Genomic DNA, 20,334 nt, shown 5'->3' with positions numbered 1-20,334 from the left:
ACATAGAGACACATGCATGTCCTCACACATAGACACAGTCACACACAATCACACAGACACACACATTCACATACAGACATACTTGGACACAGTGTCACACTGGCACACCATAGCACACAAGCACTCACAAATACACAGGACACATTCGTACGCAGGCTCACAGATATACTGAACACACACATACTCACTTCATACTGAAATATAGAACAGGTTCCCTCCTTACCTGGGCTTCAAGTATGTTAACTTTTTCTTTCAGATCTTCAATTCTTTTATCTTGTTCTTTTAAATTATTTTTTAAGCCTTCCATCTAAGATTTAAGAAACACAAATGCAAAAATCTTGTCAGGCAACGGAGAATAGTTCCTTAAGTCAGAAATTGTACAGGTTTCTGTGGTCAAGTAATGTTTATCAAATCAACAAGATTAAATCCCAAGCATTAGCAGACTCAGCAGGCTACAGAAAATAACAGGACAAATTGGCACCTGGGGACGAGAGCACACAGACAGTGAAATTAAACACTTTAATCTTTAGAAAACCTGTTTAAACCAAACTCAGCAGGAGTGCATCCTGTAGAAGCAACAGCGGTCCTTGTTCTGTGTCTCAGCCACCTAACATTTTCATCCTGCACGGGCAGAGGCCAGGGGACATGACGCAAGGCCGTGGTCTGGCATGGGGAAGCTCCCTGCGGCAGAGATCTGGTCAACCAGCAGCATATTAAGGTGAGCCCACTTTGCTTTGGAAGAAAAGCATCTGTTAAGCGGCAACGTGGAACTGGGGGATGTGGGGATCCAGGACGGCGCCAGAAGAGAAGAAACACGTGGATTCCAAGGCTAGCTCTATCATCTAACTACTGTGGGCCTCAGTTTTCTCATCTGTAAAATGAGGACATGGGATGCCCCCTCTGTCCTCCCTGACTCTCAAGGGCTATGACTCAATTCTCTGGCTGTTTGGTGAGGTCCTACCGCAGCAAGCATGAATGTTACATTTATGTCAAGAAGGCATTTGAGTTATTTGGAAGGACTCCTTTTAGAAAAAAATATTAGCTAGTTTTAAAAAAAGCGAATGGATGAAGTTCTGGTTTTAAGTCTAAAGCAGATTCCCAAACCAGATCAATACAAATCTTGATGTAATCTGTATGAATACGCAATTCACCATCCATCTGGCTGCCATCACGATGACCTCTTCTCTTTCACCTGCCAAGATGTTCCCAGCGAAGAAGGGCCAGGTTACAGCCCTGTGCTAACACACCCTCTACGTAAATTAACCACTTATGAGGTTATGAAAACAGATCATTTCTTCTTCAAGAAAGGGCTGAATCTCCTAATCTACAAAATCTGCTAAAGAACAGCGTGCATTATCTGGCTCAGAACACTTAAAAAAAAAAACCACCAAAACATCTAAAGAGCAAACACAATTTCCCACATATCTTCGTTGAGAACATCACAGGTGTCGGCATAGAGACAAAAGAGGACACTGAAAACAGAGCCTTGTCACATGGGGATAAAAAGGAAATGTCAATGGGGAGAAGAATCTCAGTGCTCGTAGAGTCCAGGCAAGCCACACGTGTTTGGTCTTCTCACTGTAAACATACTAGCTACCACAGAAACACACTTGATTAATCTGACCTCCTGGATGACACTGCGCAGGCTCTGATGCTGGGAGTGAATCACAAACTGCAGATGAGAGATCTGCTCCTGGAGGAGGGAAATCTCCTTTTGAAGATCCTGGCAACTGGAAATGCAAAGGAAAAAAAGAGAGAAAGATTTGCTAAAGCATTATACAGCTATCTTTACAGCTGTGCTACCAGGATCTCCTCACTGACTCTACTACTGGGCAACATGTGGGTAAGATGCCCAGGGTCCCTTATGCCAAACAAGACACACTGAAGATAAACAGTCATGAAGCATGCTCTGATTAGCTCAGACATGAACTTGAATGAGAGGATCAATTCATGTCAAAAGCTCCTCTCTGGCCACCTGTGACTCCCTCCCTCCAGCAGGTAGTTGAGTCAAGTTGCATCGAACCAGGTGAAGCACTTATATATCTACTCCGTCTCACCTAAGAGCATCCACAGACCTAGCATCCATCAGAGCACACACATATGGGATAGTAGGGTTAGAACATGGGGCCAGGAATGGAGACTTAACACATATATCAGAAGCCAACTTCCAAGGATACAGGGGTTAGTATAGGTTGTGAATTGCCTGTTTTGTCTTTTTTTTTGGCTTCCTATTTTTGTTAATTCTACTACATGTAAATAAGGCAAGGAAAGAAAAATTAAATTCCAGCTAATATTTTGATTCCACATTAACCATGGTGAAGAAAGATGAGTGAAGTTTGAATTTAGATTATTCATCCTTTCCCAAAGCTCCATTTAGGTATTGATTACATGGCTTTTGACTATTTCTCTTCTTGCCAATATTATTAGAGTTTGAGGCAAAATGCCTTGAGACAAGACCACTAAACTTGGGAGCATTGTAATTTTGGAGTCACATAACCTTTCTAAGCCTCAGTATAACAGGTATAACAATCCCTACCTTTACAGCATTGAAAGATTATACTGTACACTTAAAGAGATAAAGTGAATGTGCTTTCTGAAAACGAGCGTTTTATAAAGTAATATATTATTTTAGCTTATTAAGGTTTCACAATTAGTAGCCAACATCCAATTCAATCGCAATTCTGATTTTCACAGTCTCTGCAAATATTACAAAGGTCATAGAAATTCATGGGACACTACGGCGGAACTTGTTCTCATTTTTTTAAAAAGAGTCTCCATTTTGTTTTACATCATGTACTAAAACATTGCTTCTCAAACTTAATATGCATTGGAGGATCTTGTTAAATTGTCAGGGATCTTGTTAAGATGCACATTCTAATCCAATAGGCTGGGGAAGGGCTTGTGAGTCTGCATTTCCAACATGCTCCCAGGTGTTCCAGTGATTTTGCTGGTCCATGAGCCAGGCTTTGAGTGCTTTGAGTAGCACAGCACTAATCCACTACAGTTGTCTCAATAATGTTTAATATACAGTAAAGTCACTCAAAGCCGAGTAACTTTCAGGCAATTTGCAATATTTAAGACAGTCTTGATTTTTTCCCTTGTTCAGTTTGTATGAGAGAGCTTTAAAAAGAGTTTGTTTTACTGTAGAAAAGATTAATCTCTATAAAACTATAGAAATGTTTGCACAAGTACAAATGATGTATAATGATAGCCATTACTATTTATTTATCCTATGGAATGAAATAATTTATATTATAAAATACTGTACAATTACACAACGTATGTCACAAAATATATGTGAAATGTAGTTCATTATTGTTCATAGCATTAAAAAATGGAAACAATCTAAATGCTCATCAATAGGAGACTGATAAAACAAATTATGCTATATCCATGCTACTTTCATTTTACATATACATATATATAACAGAGATAGACCAATAGACAATTTATATCAAAGGTGATGTTACAGAATATTATAAAAGGATGGTCTTTTCAACAAATGATATTGTGACAACTGGATACTCATAGGAAAAAATGAAAAAGAAAATTAATCCTAACCTCACTTCATCAAAAAAATAAATTCCATGTAGATAAAACTGGAGACCCAAAAAACTTTCAAAAGATAATACAGAAGAGCATCTTCATGAATTTGGAATAGAGAAAGATTGTTCAAATAGAGCTTAGAACAGTATTAACAGCAAAGTAAAATATAAGTTTGACTAGACAAAAATTTTAAACTTCTAGTCATCAAATCAGAGTAAGTAGGATAGCCTCAAAATCTCGGTAACATAAATGACTAATAAAGGCATAGTATCCAGAATATATAAGGAACATCTACAAATCAATGGGACAGGAACTCAGCATAAAAATTAGAAAGTGACTCAAAAAGGCACTTCACAAAAACAGATGAGTTGTGGACATAAGGATCAAAGTGACACGGAGGCAAACGGAAATCTGGCCCACAGCTGGTGCTAAGATTCAAAATTGCTCCAGAGAGAAGGGAGAAAAAGAGAAAAGAAAAGGAGGAAAGAGGAGCCAGACTCAGGACTTTCCTGGGGAGTAATGAGAAAGAACTCGGGATGCTTTGCGGAGCCAGGTCGGCTTTGAAAATTCATAAAATATGAAAATACTGTATATTATTAAAGGTGAGTATTCAAAATGGTCTCATCGTGTCTTATGATGACCCAGAATTCGGGGACTGAAAGGAAAAAAAAGTCTTTAGAAGGATGGGAGTGGGTAGATATGTTCTCCAAAATAGAAAACTCAGGAAATTTCCCCATGTATTTCATGAGAATATTACCATCAAGCTCACCGTAAATAAATAAAAATCTGAAACAGGTCTTAAGATGGAAGAAAAGTATTTCTGGAAGCACTCTGGAAAGCGTAGGGGTTTCAGACATATCTGCATTATACACTGGAACAGTGATTTAAGGAAGTTGCAAAAAAAAAAAAATCTCTTAGGTTTGTTCAATAAACAGAAAACCTAGTCATCCATTTAAGGTCTTTGAATGTGAGAATATAGCTAAATAAGCTGCATTTGAGCTCCCTTTAATCTCTGTTATTTATCTTTCAGTTGAAGCACTCAGTCTTAATGTACTAAAGCAAAACAGTAAGAAGAAACATAATGAAGGCCAGGCCTAGGAAAGGAGGCCAAACGTCTGTATCTAGGATTTATGCTCTGCTTCCCAATGCCTCAATATAAATACAAAGTCAATGTTGAAATTAAAATAGAATTGAAAATTGCTGCTTCCAGAAAGATGTAGAAGATGTGTTTTCCCCTATTCTTCCTGTTAAGTCAACCCAAAACCTGAACATTATACATCAACAAACACAAGAAGACTCTGAGAGGTGGAAAGAAGAAGGAACACCAGCTCGGGACCTTGGGATCCAGGGAACAACACAATGGTGACTTCCCTGGGTTTTCTTTTTGCTTTATAGATGCTAGGCTTGGAGCTGAGAAAGTCCACAGCCTAGAAATGGCAATGGGAGCATAGAAAAAGCCCAAACAAAAAGAAAGGTAAACCCTGGCTCCACCCTTTTGAGAAAGGGAACTGAAGATGCTCTCTCAAATCACTACGGATGGAGAGTGAACAGAGTACCATTTCTGGCCTTCTTCATGTTAGATTCCCTAGTGTTCAAGAGAGGAAGTCAATCTTACCTTTAACTTGCAGAAATGTGAAAACAAATGGTTTGTCTTTAGTAACACAGGATAACGGTAGAATAAGTACTAGGCGAGAAGCACATCCTCAATCTCTCTGCTGGCCAATGTCTGCGAAAGACTTGGTCAAAGGAAATCAAGATCATGGAGGACTGTCTCTCCATCCAATTGTCAGGATACTTTAAAATCTATTTTGGGGTTAACGTCCACCACCCGAAGCAGCATTATTGAGTCCTGCCACACTCCCTCTGCTGCTCGCTGTTCAAATGGCTTTGATTAAATTGTTCTTTGGAGGCATGGTAACCTTTTTAAAAGTATTTTCTGAGGGACAGCTTCTGTGTTTACTATAATGATTTTGTTGAAGACATCGTTCATGGTACTTTTTATGAATATATCCTGGAAATTTTTCTCTCTGGCCTTATAGATACATTAAAAAGAACTGGACGTTTCCTAAAGAACTGGTTGGGTTTAGTCATTTGGACATTGTGAATCACAAAACTAATCATAATTTTCTCGTTGGGTTGGCTGCTAGAAAATTTAAACTTGAGTCAGTGGTCCACTGTGAGCACGTGTTTCCATTTTGTGGGCCAACCTCATTATATTACCTGTTCTTGTATCTCCTTGGCCTTCTCATCTAATCTATTTCCAGTTAAAGGATTATGTTACTTTATGTGGTTTTTGTAAATGATCTTACATTTTCTTAGAACTCAGGGTACATAAATACATAATTGCAAAGGGTATGAGAACATGAGGATGGCCATATTTGCAGAGCCCCAGAACATAACCCTTTTAAGTCTTTATAAATTGTACTTATTATCAGGGATTAATGCATTATGCTGTTTATAGGAATGAAAATTCCAGAAGAAATAAAAAGAGCTAGATACTGAGAGACAAAATGAATGCAATAAAAGTGGCAGCTGAAACTATGTACCAGATGCTGCTACTTCTGGGCACACTACTCATAGCATTGGGCATATGAGTAACCCCATATGGAATTCCCACTTGAGAGAGAAGATAGTGAGATTGGTGGCATCCTGGAGCTTCTTTGAAGCTATGAAAAAATCATACTAGAGTCTACAGGGACTCAGGTTTCCTGCTATTTAGGATTTGATGTTTCTTTGGACCTTTATGGTGGCCATTACTAAATGTGAGTCCCCAGTGGAAGAGAGGGAAACTGAATCACAACCATAAGAATAGGAGGCGCCAGGTCCTTACCTTTCCCAGGCCAGACCAAGGTGAAAGAATAAACAAGACGTAGGTATAGCTCTGTTCACATTTCAACCAGAACTCAGGAATACGTATTACTATTGCCAGTCAAAATCTTCCCCATTGTTGTTTTCAGTGGTAGCACTAAATGGGCGGGGGATGGGGGTGCTTAAGACAGCCCTCAAAACTACCAGAGATAAATGTAAGTAACAACAGTATGCTTCGACATGCAACCACATCTTCAAGATACCCTGTTTCTTCCTCTAAGGAATGTACCATCCCTAAGCAGCTTCTACAGGTATGTTGAAGCCAACACACTACTAGTCTTTACAAAGCCCAAATGTGTTCCCCAAGGGATAACTCTAAAATGGGCCTGTGTGTTTGTCTGTGACATCACAGGGCAGAGAGAAAAGTTGGAAAACTGCCTTCTGCTCGTAGCCTCACAGGGGACTGAGGAAACCAGTCAGAGAAAAGGTCTCTGGAGTTTCCAGAAATAAGAGAAAAAAAGTCAAGTCTCCTCTATAGAAGAACAAGCACAGGCTTTGCTACGGCAATACTAGAGCACAAACTCCCAGCCCTACAACTTCTGGAAAGCTGAGTGATCTTGACAGGTCATGTAACCAATTAGAAACTCTGTTTCCTCCCTGAAAGGTCCATGGAAAGACTAAATTAAATAAGGTACCTCAGGTTACTTTATAAACCGAAAGGCACTATGCATGTGTCAGTACCGATGGTAGTAGAAATATGGGGTCAACCTTGTTTTTAAAAAAGATGCTTCTGCCAAACCTTTTTACTCTCGTTAACAGTAATTGTGAGTTTCTGCTGTATAACAAAGTGAATCAGCTATACATATACATACACACCATTGTAAAGCAATTATACTCCAATAAAGATGTTAAAAAAAAAGTAATTGTGAGGATTAGCTTAATATAATGGTACATACATATCCACATGCAAGAAGAAACTCTTTTTCTTCTGAATTATAAAAGCTTAAAAGTTATCATCCTCAGAGATGCTTTCTAATATTAGAAATGCCAAGTTAAAACATATTGAATTTTTTTATCTCTTTATCAAAATTGTAGAATGAAACTCACTGCAATTCAAGAAAGTCATGGCACCTATCAAACTATCTATGTTTAAGGGAAATTAAATGACCCATAGCCCCCTGCTCAGGGAAGAAGCCCTAGGCTATTCTTTGAGTAAGGGGAGGCCACCCACAAAGATGGGAGGGGACGCCTGCCAAAGGCTATTGGTTGGATGTCAATGCAGGGGTTGGTCAAGATGATCTATCTGTCCAATACAGGAAGTAGTATTAGGCCAGTCAGACTCTTTCCTCTGGAATCTGAAAGGAAAATACAGAGAATACAAACCAGCTGGTGAAAAATGGTGGGAAAAGGTAATGTATCATCCAGGAAGAACAAGAAAAGAGTGAAACTGCATAAACACACATCACTAAGTGGGATCAGCAAAATAATCTGGTTTTTCAAATCACATTCGGTGCTAAAGGGTTGTCCTCCTGTCTGCCCACGAGTACATCTTCTTTATGGCCATATCTATTCAGTCTTAACCTAACAGAAATCCTATTTATGGTAGCTTAACCAAGTCTCTGTTGCTTTAACTAAAAGAATCTGACTCATACTGATTTCATTTTCTTGTCACTTAGCAAAGTGAATACCTCTACGCACGGCTCAAAATAACAAGTAAAATAAATATTTGTGACACCTACAATTTATGAAAACTGCACAAGCCAGGATGTTCAAACACCTTTCTGGAAACACAGAAGCTCCATTTCCCTCAAGATATTTCTAAAACCTCCTCAAGAGCTTTTTGAGAATTCTTTATCCTGACTGCTCATATATAATAGAACTGAAAGAATAGCTCAGTTTGGTTTTTAAAACCATTACATTTTTGGCTCAAAGACTGACAAAACCTCTATTATCAATAAAAAATCATGTTTTAAAGAATAAATCAAACTCATTGTCTGGACTCTTAATGGAAGGCACAGTGTACCAGCTGTAGTTCTGCTGCATGGAAAAGCTCTCTTTAGGGGAAAAAAAAAAAAAAAAGAGGTAAGCCAAAAATTTACTTAAAATTATGAGTATATACAAGTAATTCCAAAGACTTATGGATATTTTCCATAATATTTCCTTTATTCTCTACAGAGAGTACAGTGCTATGAAACTCAGAAATCCACCTTCTGGGGCTATATGCGTGTTCACAGGGAAGCGTATGAGGAAATTAATATCAGTGGTATCCCAGTGTGTTTCAAATATGTAGGTACAATTGCCAGGGTCAGCCCAGTTCTGGACTTTGGCTTATGAGGTCCAATGATGAGAAAGAGAGATAATGGGAAAGGAAAAGGAGATAGGAAAAAACCAGAGGACCAAGAGAAAGTGATGTCTGAGCAGACGTTATTGAATAAATGAGAATAAGAATGTGTACATTTTGAGATTCATAATAGTGCCTAGAGCAAGAGCTCTAGATGGATAAACTAAGATTTTGAAATAGATTTGACTTTGAATGTTATATCAGAATATATAATGATTGTGGTAGGCTTAGAATTAAAAGAAAAAAAAGAAGGGAAAGAAAAAGAAAAGAAAAAGTTCAGGAAATTTCTTATGATATGAGTTATTCTATGTTATTCCAGAGAATTTTTCTAACAGCAGCCGAGTAGTCAAGCCATTCGATATCCATCAACCCATAAATCCATCCCTACCCCAGCACACAAGGACCAGGACTGCTTGTGAATTACGAGTATTTGTAAGTAAGTCCCAAGAACTAAGGATGCTTTTCACAGTATTTCCTTCATTCTCTACAAAGTTGGGAGCACGACAAAACTATCTTACAATTCCACTTGCGGGCTAGCTAATTTAAGGCCGGCTGTAGCCGAGATCCATTAACAAAATCAGAAGCATCAGGGGAATGGAGACCTTAACAGGATCCTCTTCAGCACCAAGGGTAAACAGGGAGGGGACAGGCTCATTCACTCTTCAAAAGGATTAACGAGCCACCACACACACCTGTTTCCCTGTACCCCCAGTGACCTCTGCCCCATCCAGATTCCCCAGTGGGTAGGGAGGGAGAGGCACACGGGCTGTTAATGCTAAGAAATCTCCCTTCCTCCTGCACTTTCAGGCTTCCTTTCCCTTGGGGGATAGTTGCCTTCTATCCACTGGTCAGTGGACCTGAAGAGAGGAAAGATATCAGGAACTGCTTTTACTTAGGAGATTTGCAAACCTTTTAGCATAGGTAGCGCTGGATTTGAGATGCAGCAGCTTGTTTTCCAAAGACAGTTTTTTTTCTAGCAGTGTTCTCTTTTCCTAGGAGAAAATAAAATACAATTTTTGCTCACTTCTTTTCCTTTATTTCTCTCCCTCTCTCTCTTTCTCTCTCTCGTTCTCTTTCTCTCTATGTGCGTGTGTATTCAGCAAGGAATTCTTGCAAACTGTTCGCAAAAGATGCTTCTTGTAATACTAGAAATATGTTTTGAGCTAAAGAGCTCATTTCATACAGAGCTGTTACAACCCACCCCAGTGAAGTCCGGGGCAGGCATTCTCCAGCATGGTTTACAAGTGTAACAGGGAAGAGCCAGGTCTGAATACATGTTGAATCTGTTTCTTTTACTTTAACCTTTGCTTTCCACTGCTTTTGTTCACTAAAAGGATACTGTCTATACATAACGGCCTGCCTCGGGGAACCCTGCCCCTCTGTCTGAATGTTAAACCAAACTGCCTTTGATCAGGGAAACATCCAGACCCTGTTCCAGCCGTGGATGGCTGCAAAAAAGAAGAAATTAACACATCCCCTCCCCGAGGCTGGCCATTCCAGGTGATATTTGCAAAACTTACGCCTTTTTACTTTACTTCCTCATCTCCCCCTCTGTGCTATAAAAGAAACTGGCATCCAAACCCCGATAAGATGGTTATTTTGAGACTTTAGTCCGCCGTCTTCTCCGTCTGCCGGCTTTCCAAATAAAGTCGTGTTCCTTGCCTCAACACCTCGTCTCCGATTTATTAGCCTGTCGTGCGGCGAGCAGAGCGGTTTTGGACTCGGTAACGTAAGCCGCTCAAGGACAGATCAAGACTAGTTGTCTTCACTGCCCACGTTTTTCTGGAGAGCTTTGCTTTGGCCCCTCCCCCAGTCCACTGCTCAGTCAAACTTCTCTTCTGTCTCTCCATCCCGCCCTAAATGCTAACTGCCTGCCCATCTCTCTCTAGACACTGGCTCTCCCATCATTCCACCTGCTTCTCCCGTAATCTTGAGTTGTTGGTATCCAAGGATATTATTGCACTTGTCTTGATACCTACCTGCTTACATGGCATCTGTCAGAGGTAGAAAAGTAGTAAATGTATATTTAGTGAAAGATCAAAGTCATAAGTGATAAAGTCACTTCCTAATTAGGATATAACAGAAATGTTGACATTGTGAAAGAATCCCTAAAGAAATGTCTGATTGTCACCATTAAACCAAACTCTCTACATCCAACAGGAAAATAGACGAGTCCATGAAAAACCAAGCTGGGGGGATTGTGTTTTTTTATATCTGATGGAAATAGATGTTTTGACAGTATTTACAATGCTGTTTAAAATCATTCCTTCTGTAGTATTTATATGGGTAAAATACAAGACAGTGCCATTATAGCAAAAATCTCAGAATGTCTTTGGACATGGACAGAACTGGTTCTGAAACTTGGTGACTGTGTTAAGTTTTGCCAAGGTTTTAACCCTTCTAGACCTTATCACTGTTAAGAAAAATTAACCAAAACTTGTAAATCAAAATATATAATTTTAATGTCATATTGGGTCATTGTTTAATAACCTGACACAAGGATTTTTTTAATTCTCTTGGAGAATTTCTTTGCGTGTGACTTTATTATTTATTATTTGATTAGAGCCCTGACTTTGTGAAGTTGCATGTTAATTTGTGGGTTTCTGCCTGGTAGAAAAGGTAATCCCAAAGGTTATGGTTTATTGCCTTAAAGAATATTAACTACCTTTGTATCTAACCTAGTAATCCTATTCTACATTCCTTTTCTCAAAATGCATGTAAATAGCCAATTTCAAAAAATATTTTATTTAAACCAGCTTTACAATCTTACTGGTTCCCTCATTAATTAATGAGTTGACTAAAACATCTGACATGTATTCATTCTACATTTGTTTGAGTCATGTTTTTGACTTTTTGAACATCCCTAAGATGGGGATAATACTATCTATATTGAAATGTTGGGATGATTGGAGATGTATGTGAAAGGTCTACATGCTTCTCTGAAACATATTAGGACCTCAATATATAATAATTTGAAGGTGCCAAATACTTCATATCTTATGTGCTCTGTTATTTTTAAAATTTATACTTTTTCAAAAATTTCCTGTAGCATTCTTGTCACATATATTAGATACTGTTCTGGTGTAGCCTTAGTTGATCTGAGGGATCAAGATACTCTTTGCAAGCTTATTATGACACTTGGGTCATCAAAGAAACACATCACTGATAATATATTTTGAATTTATAGGAGGAAAAATGGTGTTTAACAAACATTCTTTCTAATGGACTTACTCTCAATTCATGAATCTTTATCACCAGGGTTCAAGGAGACCAGACAGCTGGACAAATAAATGTTCTGCCTTGGTCAAGCCTCCAGTATTTAGCTTGGACTCTTTTTTTAATTTAATTTTTATTTTATATTGGAGTATAGTTGATTTACAATGTTGTGTTAGTTTCAGGTGTACAGCAAAGTGGTTCATTTATACATACATGTATATCCGTTCTTTTTCATGTTCTTTCCTATATAGGTTATTGCAGAATATGGAGTAGAGTTCCCTGTGCTATACAGTAGGTCCTTGTAGCTTGGACTCTTAATGCTGCCTCTCTGACAACACGGAAAATCACACTACATCAGCTAGCACTTCTCAGGGACAGTGTCTTCTGGGAAGGGAAAGGCGTTCACAGCACCACCCAGTGGGCAATCCACTCTTGCCAAAACCACACCTCTGAAGAGCGTAAGAGCTCCCGCACCTTATTGATCATGGTGGAGTGGACACCAACTTAAATCACTGCCATATGTTAACATCTAAATGATTTAGGAACCAATGGCATCCCTTTTATCCCACATCAGAGAAGATGTGGGCATAATGGAAAGGATTGTGAACTGCTAAGTGGAGGACGGTGGAATAGTCCCTCATTCGCACTGTCCTCGTTTATAAAATGATGAGGAGGAATTAGGTGGTCTCAAAAGAGCCTTTGAGCTCTAAAATGCTAATAGAGCTAAATCAATGACACTGGAAAGCAAATATGATGCAACAGAAGTGCGCTGCCAGCCAAAGGGACATATGCCGTATTAAAATGCTCTTACTGGGCGGTTTTGCCGGCTTATCACTGTGTTTATGGAATTCATTCTCACTGCATTCCTGATTAAAGTGGGACAGATGGTGAAGGTTTTAAGTAATGCGTTCATTACCAGACCTCATACCACTAATGGCTATTTACTGGAGCAGTGGCTCGTGCAAGTGAGTAGAAAATGAATCCTTCTCCAGGGGGTGCCCACAACCAGGGCAGTATTTATCAATCTTTGTTGTGGATGTTTATTTTTAATTTTCATTTCCTTTTTGAACTCATGGCCTTTTCTTATTAATACAAAGGGTCTCAGTACCCCCTCCTCTCATTCCGATACACACTTCCCTCCTGAGAAACCCTTCATCACAGCCTTTATCCTCAGTATCTCCTTAGACCAAGATGTTACCAAGCTTTGCTTCTTATAGTTTTATTTATTTGCGTGATCATTTTACATTAAACTAAATATGTTTAAAAAATAAAGATAAAACTCCTGCACATTTTCCTTCCACTGCATCCCCACTACCTCCACCTCCCAGATATTCCAAAAGACTCCACTCTAAGAAGTCACTGAACTAGAATGTTCTGGAAGGTTCCTGCATGGCCTTGCTGAACGATGGGCATTCTGTCCACTTACTATGTCACAGAGCTCCTAGAGACAGCTCTCCATTATGGGTCAATATCAAGACAAATGCTAGGCCATCACTTCTCAAAAATCTCTGCCAGTCTCTAAGCCACTTAACCTTATTCTGGGGTCCATCCCTACCTTCAGTTGGATGTCAGCTTCCCTAAGGACCCCTGGGAGAATGAATGAAAGGAGATCTGGGCAGTTCCTTGAGTCTCACACAACCCAGATATATTACATTGCAGTCTCCACAAAGAGACTGTATCTGGTTCATTCACAAATAGATATCTAGCTTGGAGCTCTGCCTGGTAGGCGGTAGGAGCTCAAATATTTGTTGAATAAATAGTCCAGTGACTATACTCCGGAATTCTGAGATGAACTCACATCCAGTACAGATTTCCTGGGGTTTCTAGAAGATAGAAATTACATTGCATTATTTTTTTTGTTAACTTTCAGGGACTGACAGCTGACCAGTAAACATGACCCAGTGTTACTGGGTTTGAGGTGATCGCAAATCTACATTTAAATGTCAAGCTGGTTAATCAAGTAGTTTGATTAAACAACCCTATTTGCATTCCAGAATTGTCTTCCTTTCCGAAATGCAAACGTTCCTTGTGCTGTCTTAGTTTGCTAAACTATTTATTACAGGATAAATATTCTAACATTGCAAAGTATTCATCCAAGTGTTACAGTTTGTCCAAAACATCATAATTATAAACTGTTACACGAGGGCAAACCAGCTACTTGAGGACATTCTAGCCCTGTGATTTTGGCTAAAGTAAAACACTCAGCATCACCCACCGTACAACACAGATGTAGCTGTATATTATTATTATTAGATTCAGTTAAGGTTGGGCTTATTTAATTTTCATGATTTCTTCATAGGACCTTCATTAAGATCACAAATTCAGCCAAACTCACAGTGTTATAAATTAAATTCTTGGGAAATATGTAAAAAATTACTCACGGTTTCTCAGGCAAATATCCTGAATGTTGAAATGTGATGCTTTTGAAGTGATATTTCTGAAATAGCCTCAATTCAAGGAGACTCATAAAAAAAACTAAGACTGAGCAGAGTGGAGGAAAATCAGGGAATTCATGTAATAAATATAAAAATGTACTGGGCAATATTTACTAAAGTTAAAGTCTGTATTCTTATCTACTCCAACTCAGTTTCAAAGATGCCAGTTTTCTACTGGTTTGTTTTACTATTAAAAAATATTGCTTGGTTTATCTAAATTCTAAGGCATGCAAAACGAAATTTATGTGCTAACCTTTTGTGTGTATTTGGAGGGGCAGCTACTTAAAGGAACACTGCATGAAACTTTTAATAACTTTTGTTCTATTATTACTCTTCCCTAAATTTGGCCAAGCTGTGCGCCGTGCCCGCTGCACTGGGAACGTGGAGTCTTAACCACTGGACTGCCAGGGAAGTCCCAAGAAAGTCTTTTCTTAATTGTGAACTATACCTGTCCTAGGGCAGTCATAGGTTTTTATAAATCTAAAGGGGACTTGGGTGGCCAAAAATAAACACTTCACTGACTCCAATACATAAAAATGCTGCAATTACAGGGATTCGCTATATTATTACTAGCAGTAGGTAGACTTTGTGATTTTTTCCATCATTTCTATTCATAGCCTCACATGTTTCCCCTTTCTAAGCCATACATTTACGAGAAAAAAAAAGTGACAGATAATGATTCGAGTGCAGTATTTGTAAAGAGGTAAATCAGTAACTGCAATACACATCATATTAAATGTGTAAGGGAAGAAATGAACATTATTGAGTACATCCTAAGATCTTAGGAGTTGCAAAGAACACTTTCACTTAATGTTATTTATTTTCATATTATCTTCTTTAATTCTCACCCTAACCCTGTCAGGAAGAAATCCCTTTAATTCTCCAGAGGCCTACCTGTTCCATTCTCTGTACAAGATTCTCCAGTTCTGTGATTTGATTATGTCTTTCTTCAAGCTTTTCAGCAATTTGATTCAGATTTTCAACATGTTGCTTCAATTTCTGTTCTTTTTCAAGTGTGTTAACCTTTTGTCAGAAAAACAGTTATCAGACTATTGTTTTCATTAAACCTATACAGCTGTTATCTCCCTCTAAAATTTTCTGAGTCGCCAAAAAAATTTAATAATTCACACTTGTTTAGAATTACTTCCTTGAATTCAGTCTTTCTTCAAAATAAACCTGATGGACTACAGCAACACTAAATCAATGGAGAATTAATAACATATAAATATTATTTCTAGAATGTTGACATTTGCTACCATAAAGCATACTCTGTGAACTGGTATAAGAAAGAGAGACAAAAATTTAAGAAAAGCAAAACTTTTGACTTTTTCTCAACAAAACTTATCTAGAACAAAAATAAAATCTTATACGTTCAAGTAAAAAGTGTTTTCTTTTTAACCAGAAAGTGTCATAAAAGCAGAATAATTATCCCCACTGTGTCAGGGGGTTATCTCCTAGGCGTATAGCAGGAGTTATACTAAACGACATAGGAGAGAAGTCTTCAGCGGGCAGCCCATAGGCCACACTTGGGAGTGTTCCAACTGACTTGTAACTGACATGCGCACCCACATCTGCTTGTGTGTTTAATAGAACTCAAGATTTTACGGTTAGAAAAAAAAACTGTCTGACTTCCCTTGAATATACCAGGTGGGCATTCCTGCCCAGACGCTCCCTTTGCTGGGACATGGGCACTCCCGTCCACACACACCTGCTCACTCTTTCACATAGGTACTTTACCTGCACCCTGCGTGCCTAGGAGTTTGTGACCGTCATCACCCCAACCTGAAGCTTGAGGGCGTGTCACCTATGCAGTGGATTCCTACTGTGCTTCCCTGGGGACCCTCCTAGGGCCTGAGCTGGCAGAGACCCAGGTGCCCTACCCGTGCCTGAATGAGCTTCCCTGTTTTGAGCTTTGGCAAACACACACATACACACGTTTCCCTCTTCCAGTCCTAGAATACATTCTCCAGATAAAGTTTTACTGGCCCTAGGACACATATTTCAGATTCAAAAACAAACAAAGTGTAGGTGTGTGTCTATGATATAGAGACACCCATATACACACACATATATATTTGTATGATTTTAAATTTTAATTTATATATTAAATATAAAATACATAATTTTATATGATATATATATATACGTACATACACATACATGTTTTTGTTCGTTTACTCTGAAGAATGTATTCCAGGACCAAAAAAATTTTGAAGCGATTTATGTAGCCCAACTTTTTCATTTTAGAGTCAAGTCAGAGAGACAGAGTGATTCAAACTGGGTCACCTAGTTAGTCAAAGGCAGAACCAGAAGAGAAGCCACTGGCCAGTGTCATGAGGCCAGCCCTGATTTCTAGGCTGGGTGGCAGGGCTCTGGGCAAGGGGGGCATAATATCCGGGTACCAGGCTAAACAGGGGTGGGGGGAGATCAGGGCAGAAGACGGGCAGCCTGCCCTTCCAAGGTCTTGCCAAGTCACGTGGCCATTGCTTGTTTCACATCTAACTCCTCCCCAGAAGAGAGACTTGAACAGCTTGGAGGTTAGTCCACCAGTATGCAAGCTGCTAGCTCGGTACCTGGAGTAAGTGTCTACTGTCCTCATGCTTCTTTCTAACTTCTTTAGACTGTGTTTGATAGTTTTCAAATAATCTCTGGGCCACATTTCTCAGAGCCACTGCTCCTGCTTCTCTGGAGGCTTCGAGCTAGAAACAAAAGGTCACTGTGCATGTTTTGACTTTTACAATAAAAAGGGTTAAAGACAGAACTGTTTGATGGGCAACCAGAAACACAGAGGCTGTAACTGTACCATTTGCACCTTCATAGACAATGGGTAAGAGGAAAGATGCTGTTATCTGGTAAGAAGAAAACATAAAATGAGAACACCCTATTTATTGGGGCTGTCATGCAGGTGATTTGCACTGGCCAGGCCAAAGCGAGCTCTATGAATATCAGTGCCCTGCATATATAGACCACACCCCTGCAAAGTGTTCCCCAGTGCCGCATCAGCTTATACACGTATTTGCAAGCGTTTTCGTATCATTGGCCACAACAGTACTAAAAGACATATTTCCTGAAATAGAAGGAGGACAAGATTGAAGTATTAGGGGCAATATCGACAAAGTGTCACGAATCTTTCAAAGATTTAACCTAAATAAATAATCAAGGATGGCTGCAAAGATCTACCTACTAAATCACTGTAGGACTGTATATAAAATAAGCCAAAAAAGGAAAATATAAGGCACCCAACAATAGATTAGCTAAATAAAACAATGAGACATTTGACTGAGTGCTCTAATTAATATGTAATTTTTAATACCTAATTATTACATATAGAAAGACTTTTAAATTTTACTGTAGTAAAAACACTTAACATGAGACCTGCCCCATTAACAGATTTTTAAGTGTACAGTACAGTATTAAATATAGGCCCAATACTGTACAGGGACTCTCTAGAACTTATTCATCTTGTACAACTGAAACTATGCCATTGAACTTTTGTAAAATTATTTTAATAATAAAAATCGCCTTCAAAATAAAACAGTGAGATTTAATTGATCAACTGTAAAAGTGCTTCTCTAAGTATGTGAGCACACGTGTGGATTTATGGATGTGTGTGGATGTCTATCTAATTTCACAGATCCACAAATCTATCCTACTGGCACAAAGTACAAAATTAGAAATTTCTCCTATTGCTCATACCTTGATTTTCAACACTTCATTCTCTTTGTTCATTTCTAAGAGCTGTAGGTCTTTTCCTTTTATCCTTTCCAGGAGCAGATCCAAACTGCAACAAGAGGGATCCACTTCAGAGTCAAAGCCATTTTGAACGTGTCGACAGTGCTGAAAAGAACAAACAAGAAAATCATTCACCTGACTTTTCCTTTTCTCTACTAACTTTGATAACAATAATTATCCCTCAGTATTACATATGTCAAGGAAGATTCAGATCAACACAAATAAATCTTTTGAATCTCAAATATCAATGGGAAGTTCCAGATGAAACCCAGCTGGCCTCTATATTTGCTCAAATTTGAATAGATTCTTATATTAAAAGGAAGGTAGAAGTACATCTTTCATGCCTTTTATATTCCCTACAGTTTAAAATATACTATTAAGACCTTTTAAGGAGATAAATGATACCCACAAAGCCAGTTGTTGTTGTTTTTTAATCTAACTTGTCTGCTGACCTTCTGTGGTTTGAGATGGCCGAGGCAGACATACTGGCAACACAATTCATCTGCATTCCCAGGAAGCTATTCCTATTAAGGTGTCCAACAACCTCCCCATTGTTATGGCCAATGGTCAATAACTAGCCCTCAAGTTACTTAACCCACGGACGCCATTTGACACAGCGGTCCCTCCTCACTTCCTAAAACCCATTTTTTTCCTTGTCTTCAGTAGCTCCATTCTCTCCTGTTTATCCCCCTAATTCACTAGCCTCACTTCTCAGCCTCCTGTGATGGATTCTTCTTCTTCCCAACATCTAAATATCATAAATCTCAGGACTAAATGCTTAGATTTTCTCTCCTTTCTATCCACACTGATACGTTCGGTGATCTCCTCCAGTTTCAGAACTTTAAATACCATCCTTACTCCCAAAATCTCTACCCCATAGCCTGGACCTTCTATACCAGACTTCTACCCTCAACTCTAGAATCAGATAATCCAACTTCCATCAGAAACCTCCACTCTGATAGGCAACTCAACATAGTCAGAACTGAATGTTTGATCTTTCCTATCATTCACAAACATTAATCTTTTTTTCAGTTTCAGAGCACTTAAGAAAATAATTGGAGTGAGTTGTGTTAGTTTAGGAGCTGAGGATGATAAAGAAGACTCTGTTTATACATCTTACGCTATGTTCTAGTGTTCTCTGTGGCCATCCTGCAGAGTGGATAACGCTGACATTGATGAGGTGCATGTGGCTCAGGTGAGGTCTAAGCTGGCATAATCCAGACAAGGCTAAGTGCACATTGTTTGACCTTAAGAATAAAAGGCTGGTCACAGGGGAAGGGGTGCATTTAAGCTTATTGACTGATCACGCAGCGTAATGGCTTCAACTGGGTGTCCATTGGTGTGGCCCAGGTGAACCTATATGTACCCCGGCTGAGCCAATATCTTCCCATACAATTTAGATAAGTAAGCCAAGTTTAAAATATTCAAGTAAGACCTGGCCATTCCAATCTGATCCTACTAATGACATCTGTAGTTAAATATACATATGCCCATTAACATCTTTAGATACCAACAAAATATTTAATACTCATCATTCAAAGAATAATTTAATAATATGAAAAAGTTATTTAAAGGAAGTCTATATGGCTTTACGTTCATTTACTGAAGGAATAAAAGTGGTACATTTTGATGAATTCATTACCTTTGCATCTTGTTTGTGATTTGTACTATTATGTCTTACTTCATCTTTAAATATTTGATTTCGGATCTTTTCCAGAGTAGTTCGAATCTAAAAGAAAAGAAAAATATTTTTTCAAAGGCATTTAACACCAAATACTTTTTTTTTCTATACCAGTTACAGGGTACCAAATTTATCTAGGAAGTATTACATATATGTCAATCTCAGATTTAAATAACTGTCATCAACCTAAATTGCATTTAGGCTAATATTGTTTAGATTGCAGAAAATGAGCATTTGGTCTTTACAACTGTTTCTTAGGCAAACCTAAAATATAACCCAAATGAATATTATACCACAAAATAATTACAATTTAGTAATTAGTATTTAATACTAGTTAGTTCTGTTTTTTTCTATATAGTAATTTAGTACTAATTTGCTATTTGGTAATTACTATAAAACAATTACTATTTGGTAATCACTACAAAATAATTACTATCCAATAATTACTGCAAAATAATTACTCTCTAGTAATTACTAGAGAATAACTACTATTTAATAATTACTAGAGAATAATTACTCAGAGGAGATCATACAAATTTATGCATGAAATACAAGCCCCGTGTCTTGGTGACCTA

General features: G+C 38.4%; 1 protein-coding gene across 3 annotated transcripts in view; it reads right to left on the bottom strand.

Annotated features, from left to right (window-relative positions):
• Window positions 1-20,334, bottom strand: part of CCDC68 (coiled-coil domain containing 68) — a 50,051-nt gene that overhangs the window by 12,089 nt on the left and 17,628 nt on the right. For 2 of the 3 annotated variants that reach the window (XM_029228376.1, XM_029228394.1), the window contains exons 3-9: window positions 19,721-19,807; window positions 18,043-18,183; window positions 16,920-17,045; window positions 15,241-15,369; window positions 9,605-9,687; window positions 1,625-1,730; window positions 224-307 (exon numbers count right to left, since the gene is read on the bottom strand). In XM_029228376.1, the coding sequence (XP_029084209.1) occupies window positions 224-307; window positions 1,625-1,730; window positions 9,605-9,687; window positions 15,241-15,369; window positions 16,920-17,045; window positions 18,043-18,183; window positions 19,721-19,807 (756 nt within the window). The remainder of the gene's footprint in view (window positions 1-223; window positions 308-1,624; window positions 1,731-9,604; window positions 9,688-15,240; window positions 15,370-16,919; window positions 17,046-18,042; window positions 18,184-19,720; window positions 19,808-20,334) is intronic. The other variant, XM_029228385.1, reaches the window with a different exon arrangement.

Source organism: Monodon monoceros, unplaced genomic scaffold (genome assembly GCF_005190385.1).
Source record: "Monodon monoceros isolate NGI ecotype Baffin Bay Population unplaced genomic scaffold, NGI_Narwhal_1 Super_Scaffold_1, whole genome shotgun sequence".
NCBI classification, from domain to species: Eukaryota; Metazoa; Chordata; class Mammalia; order Artiodactyla; family Monodontidae; genus Monodon; species Monodon monoceros.
This window is presented reverse-complemented; position numbering and strand designations above follow the sequence as displayed.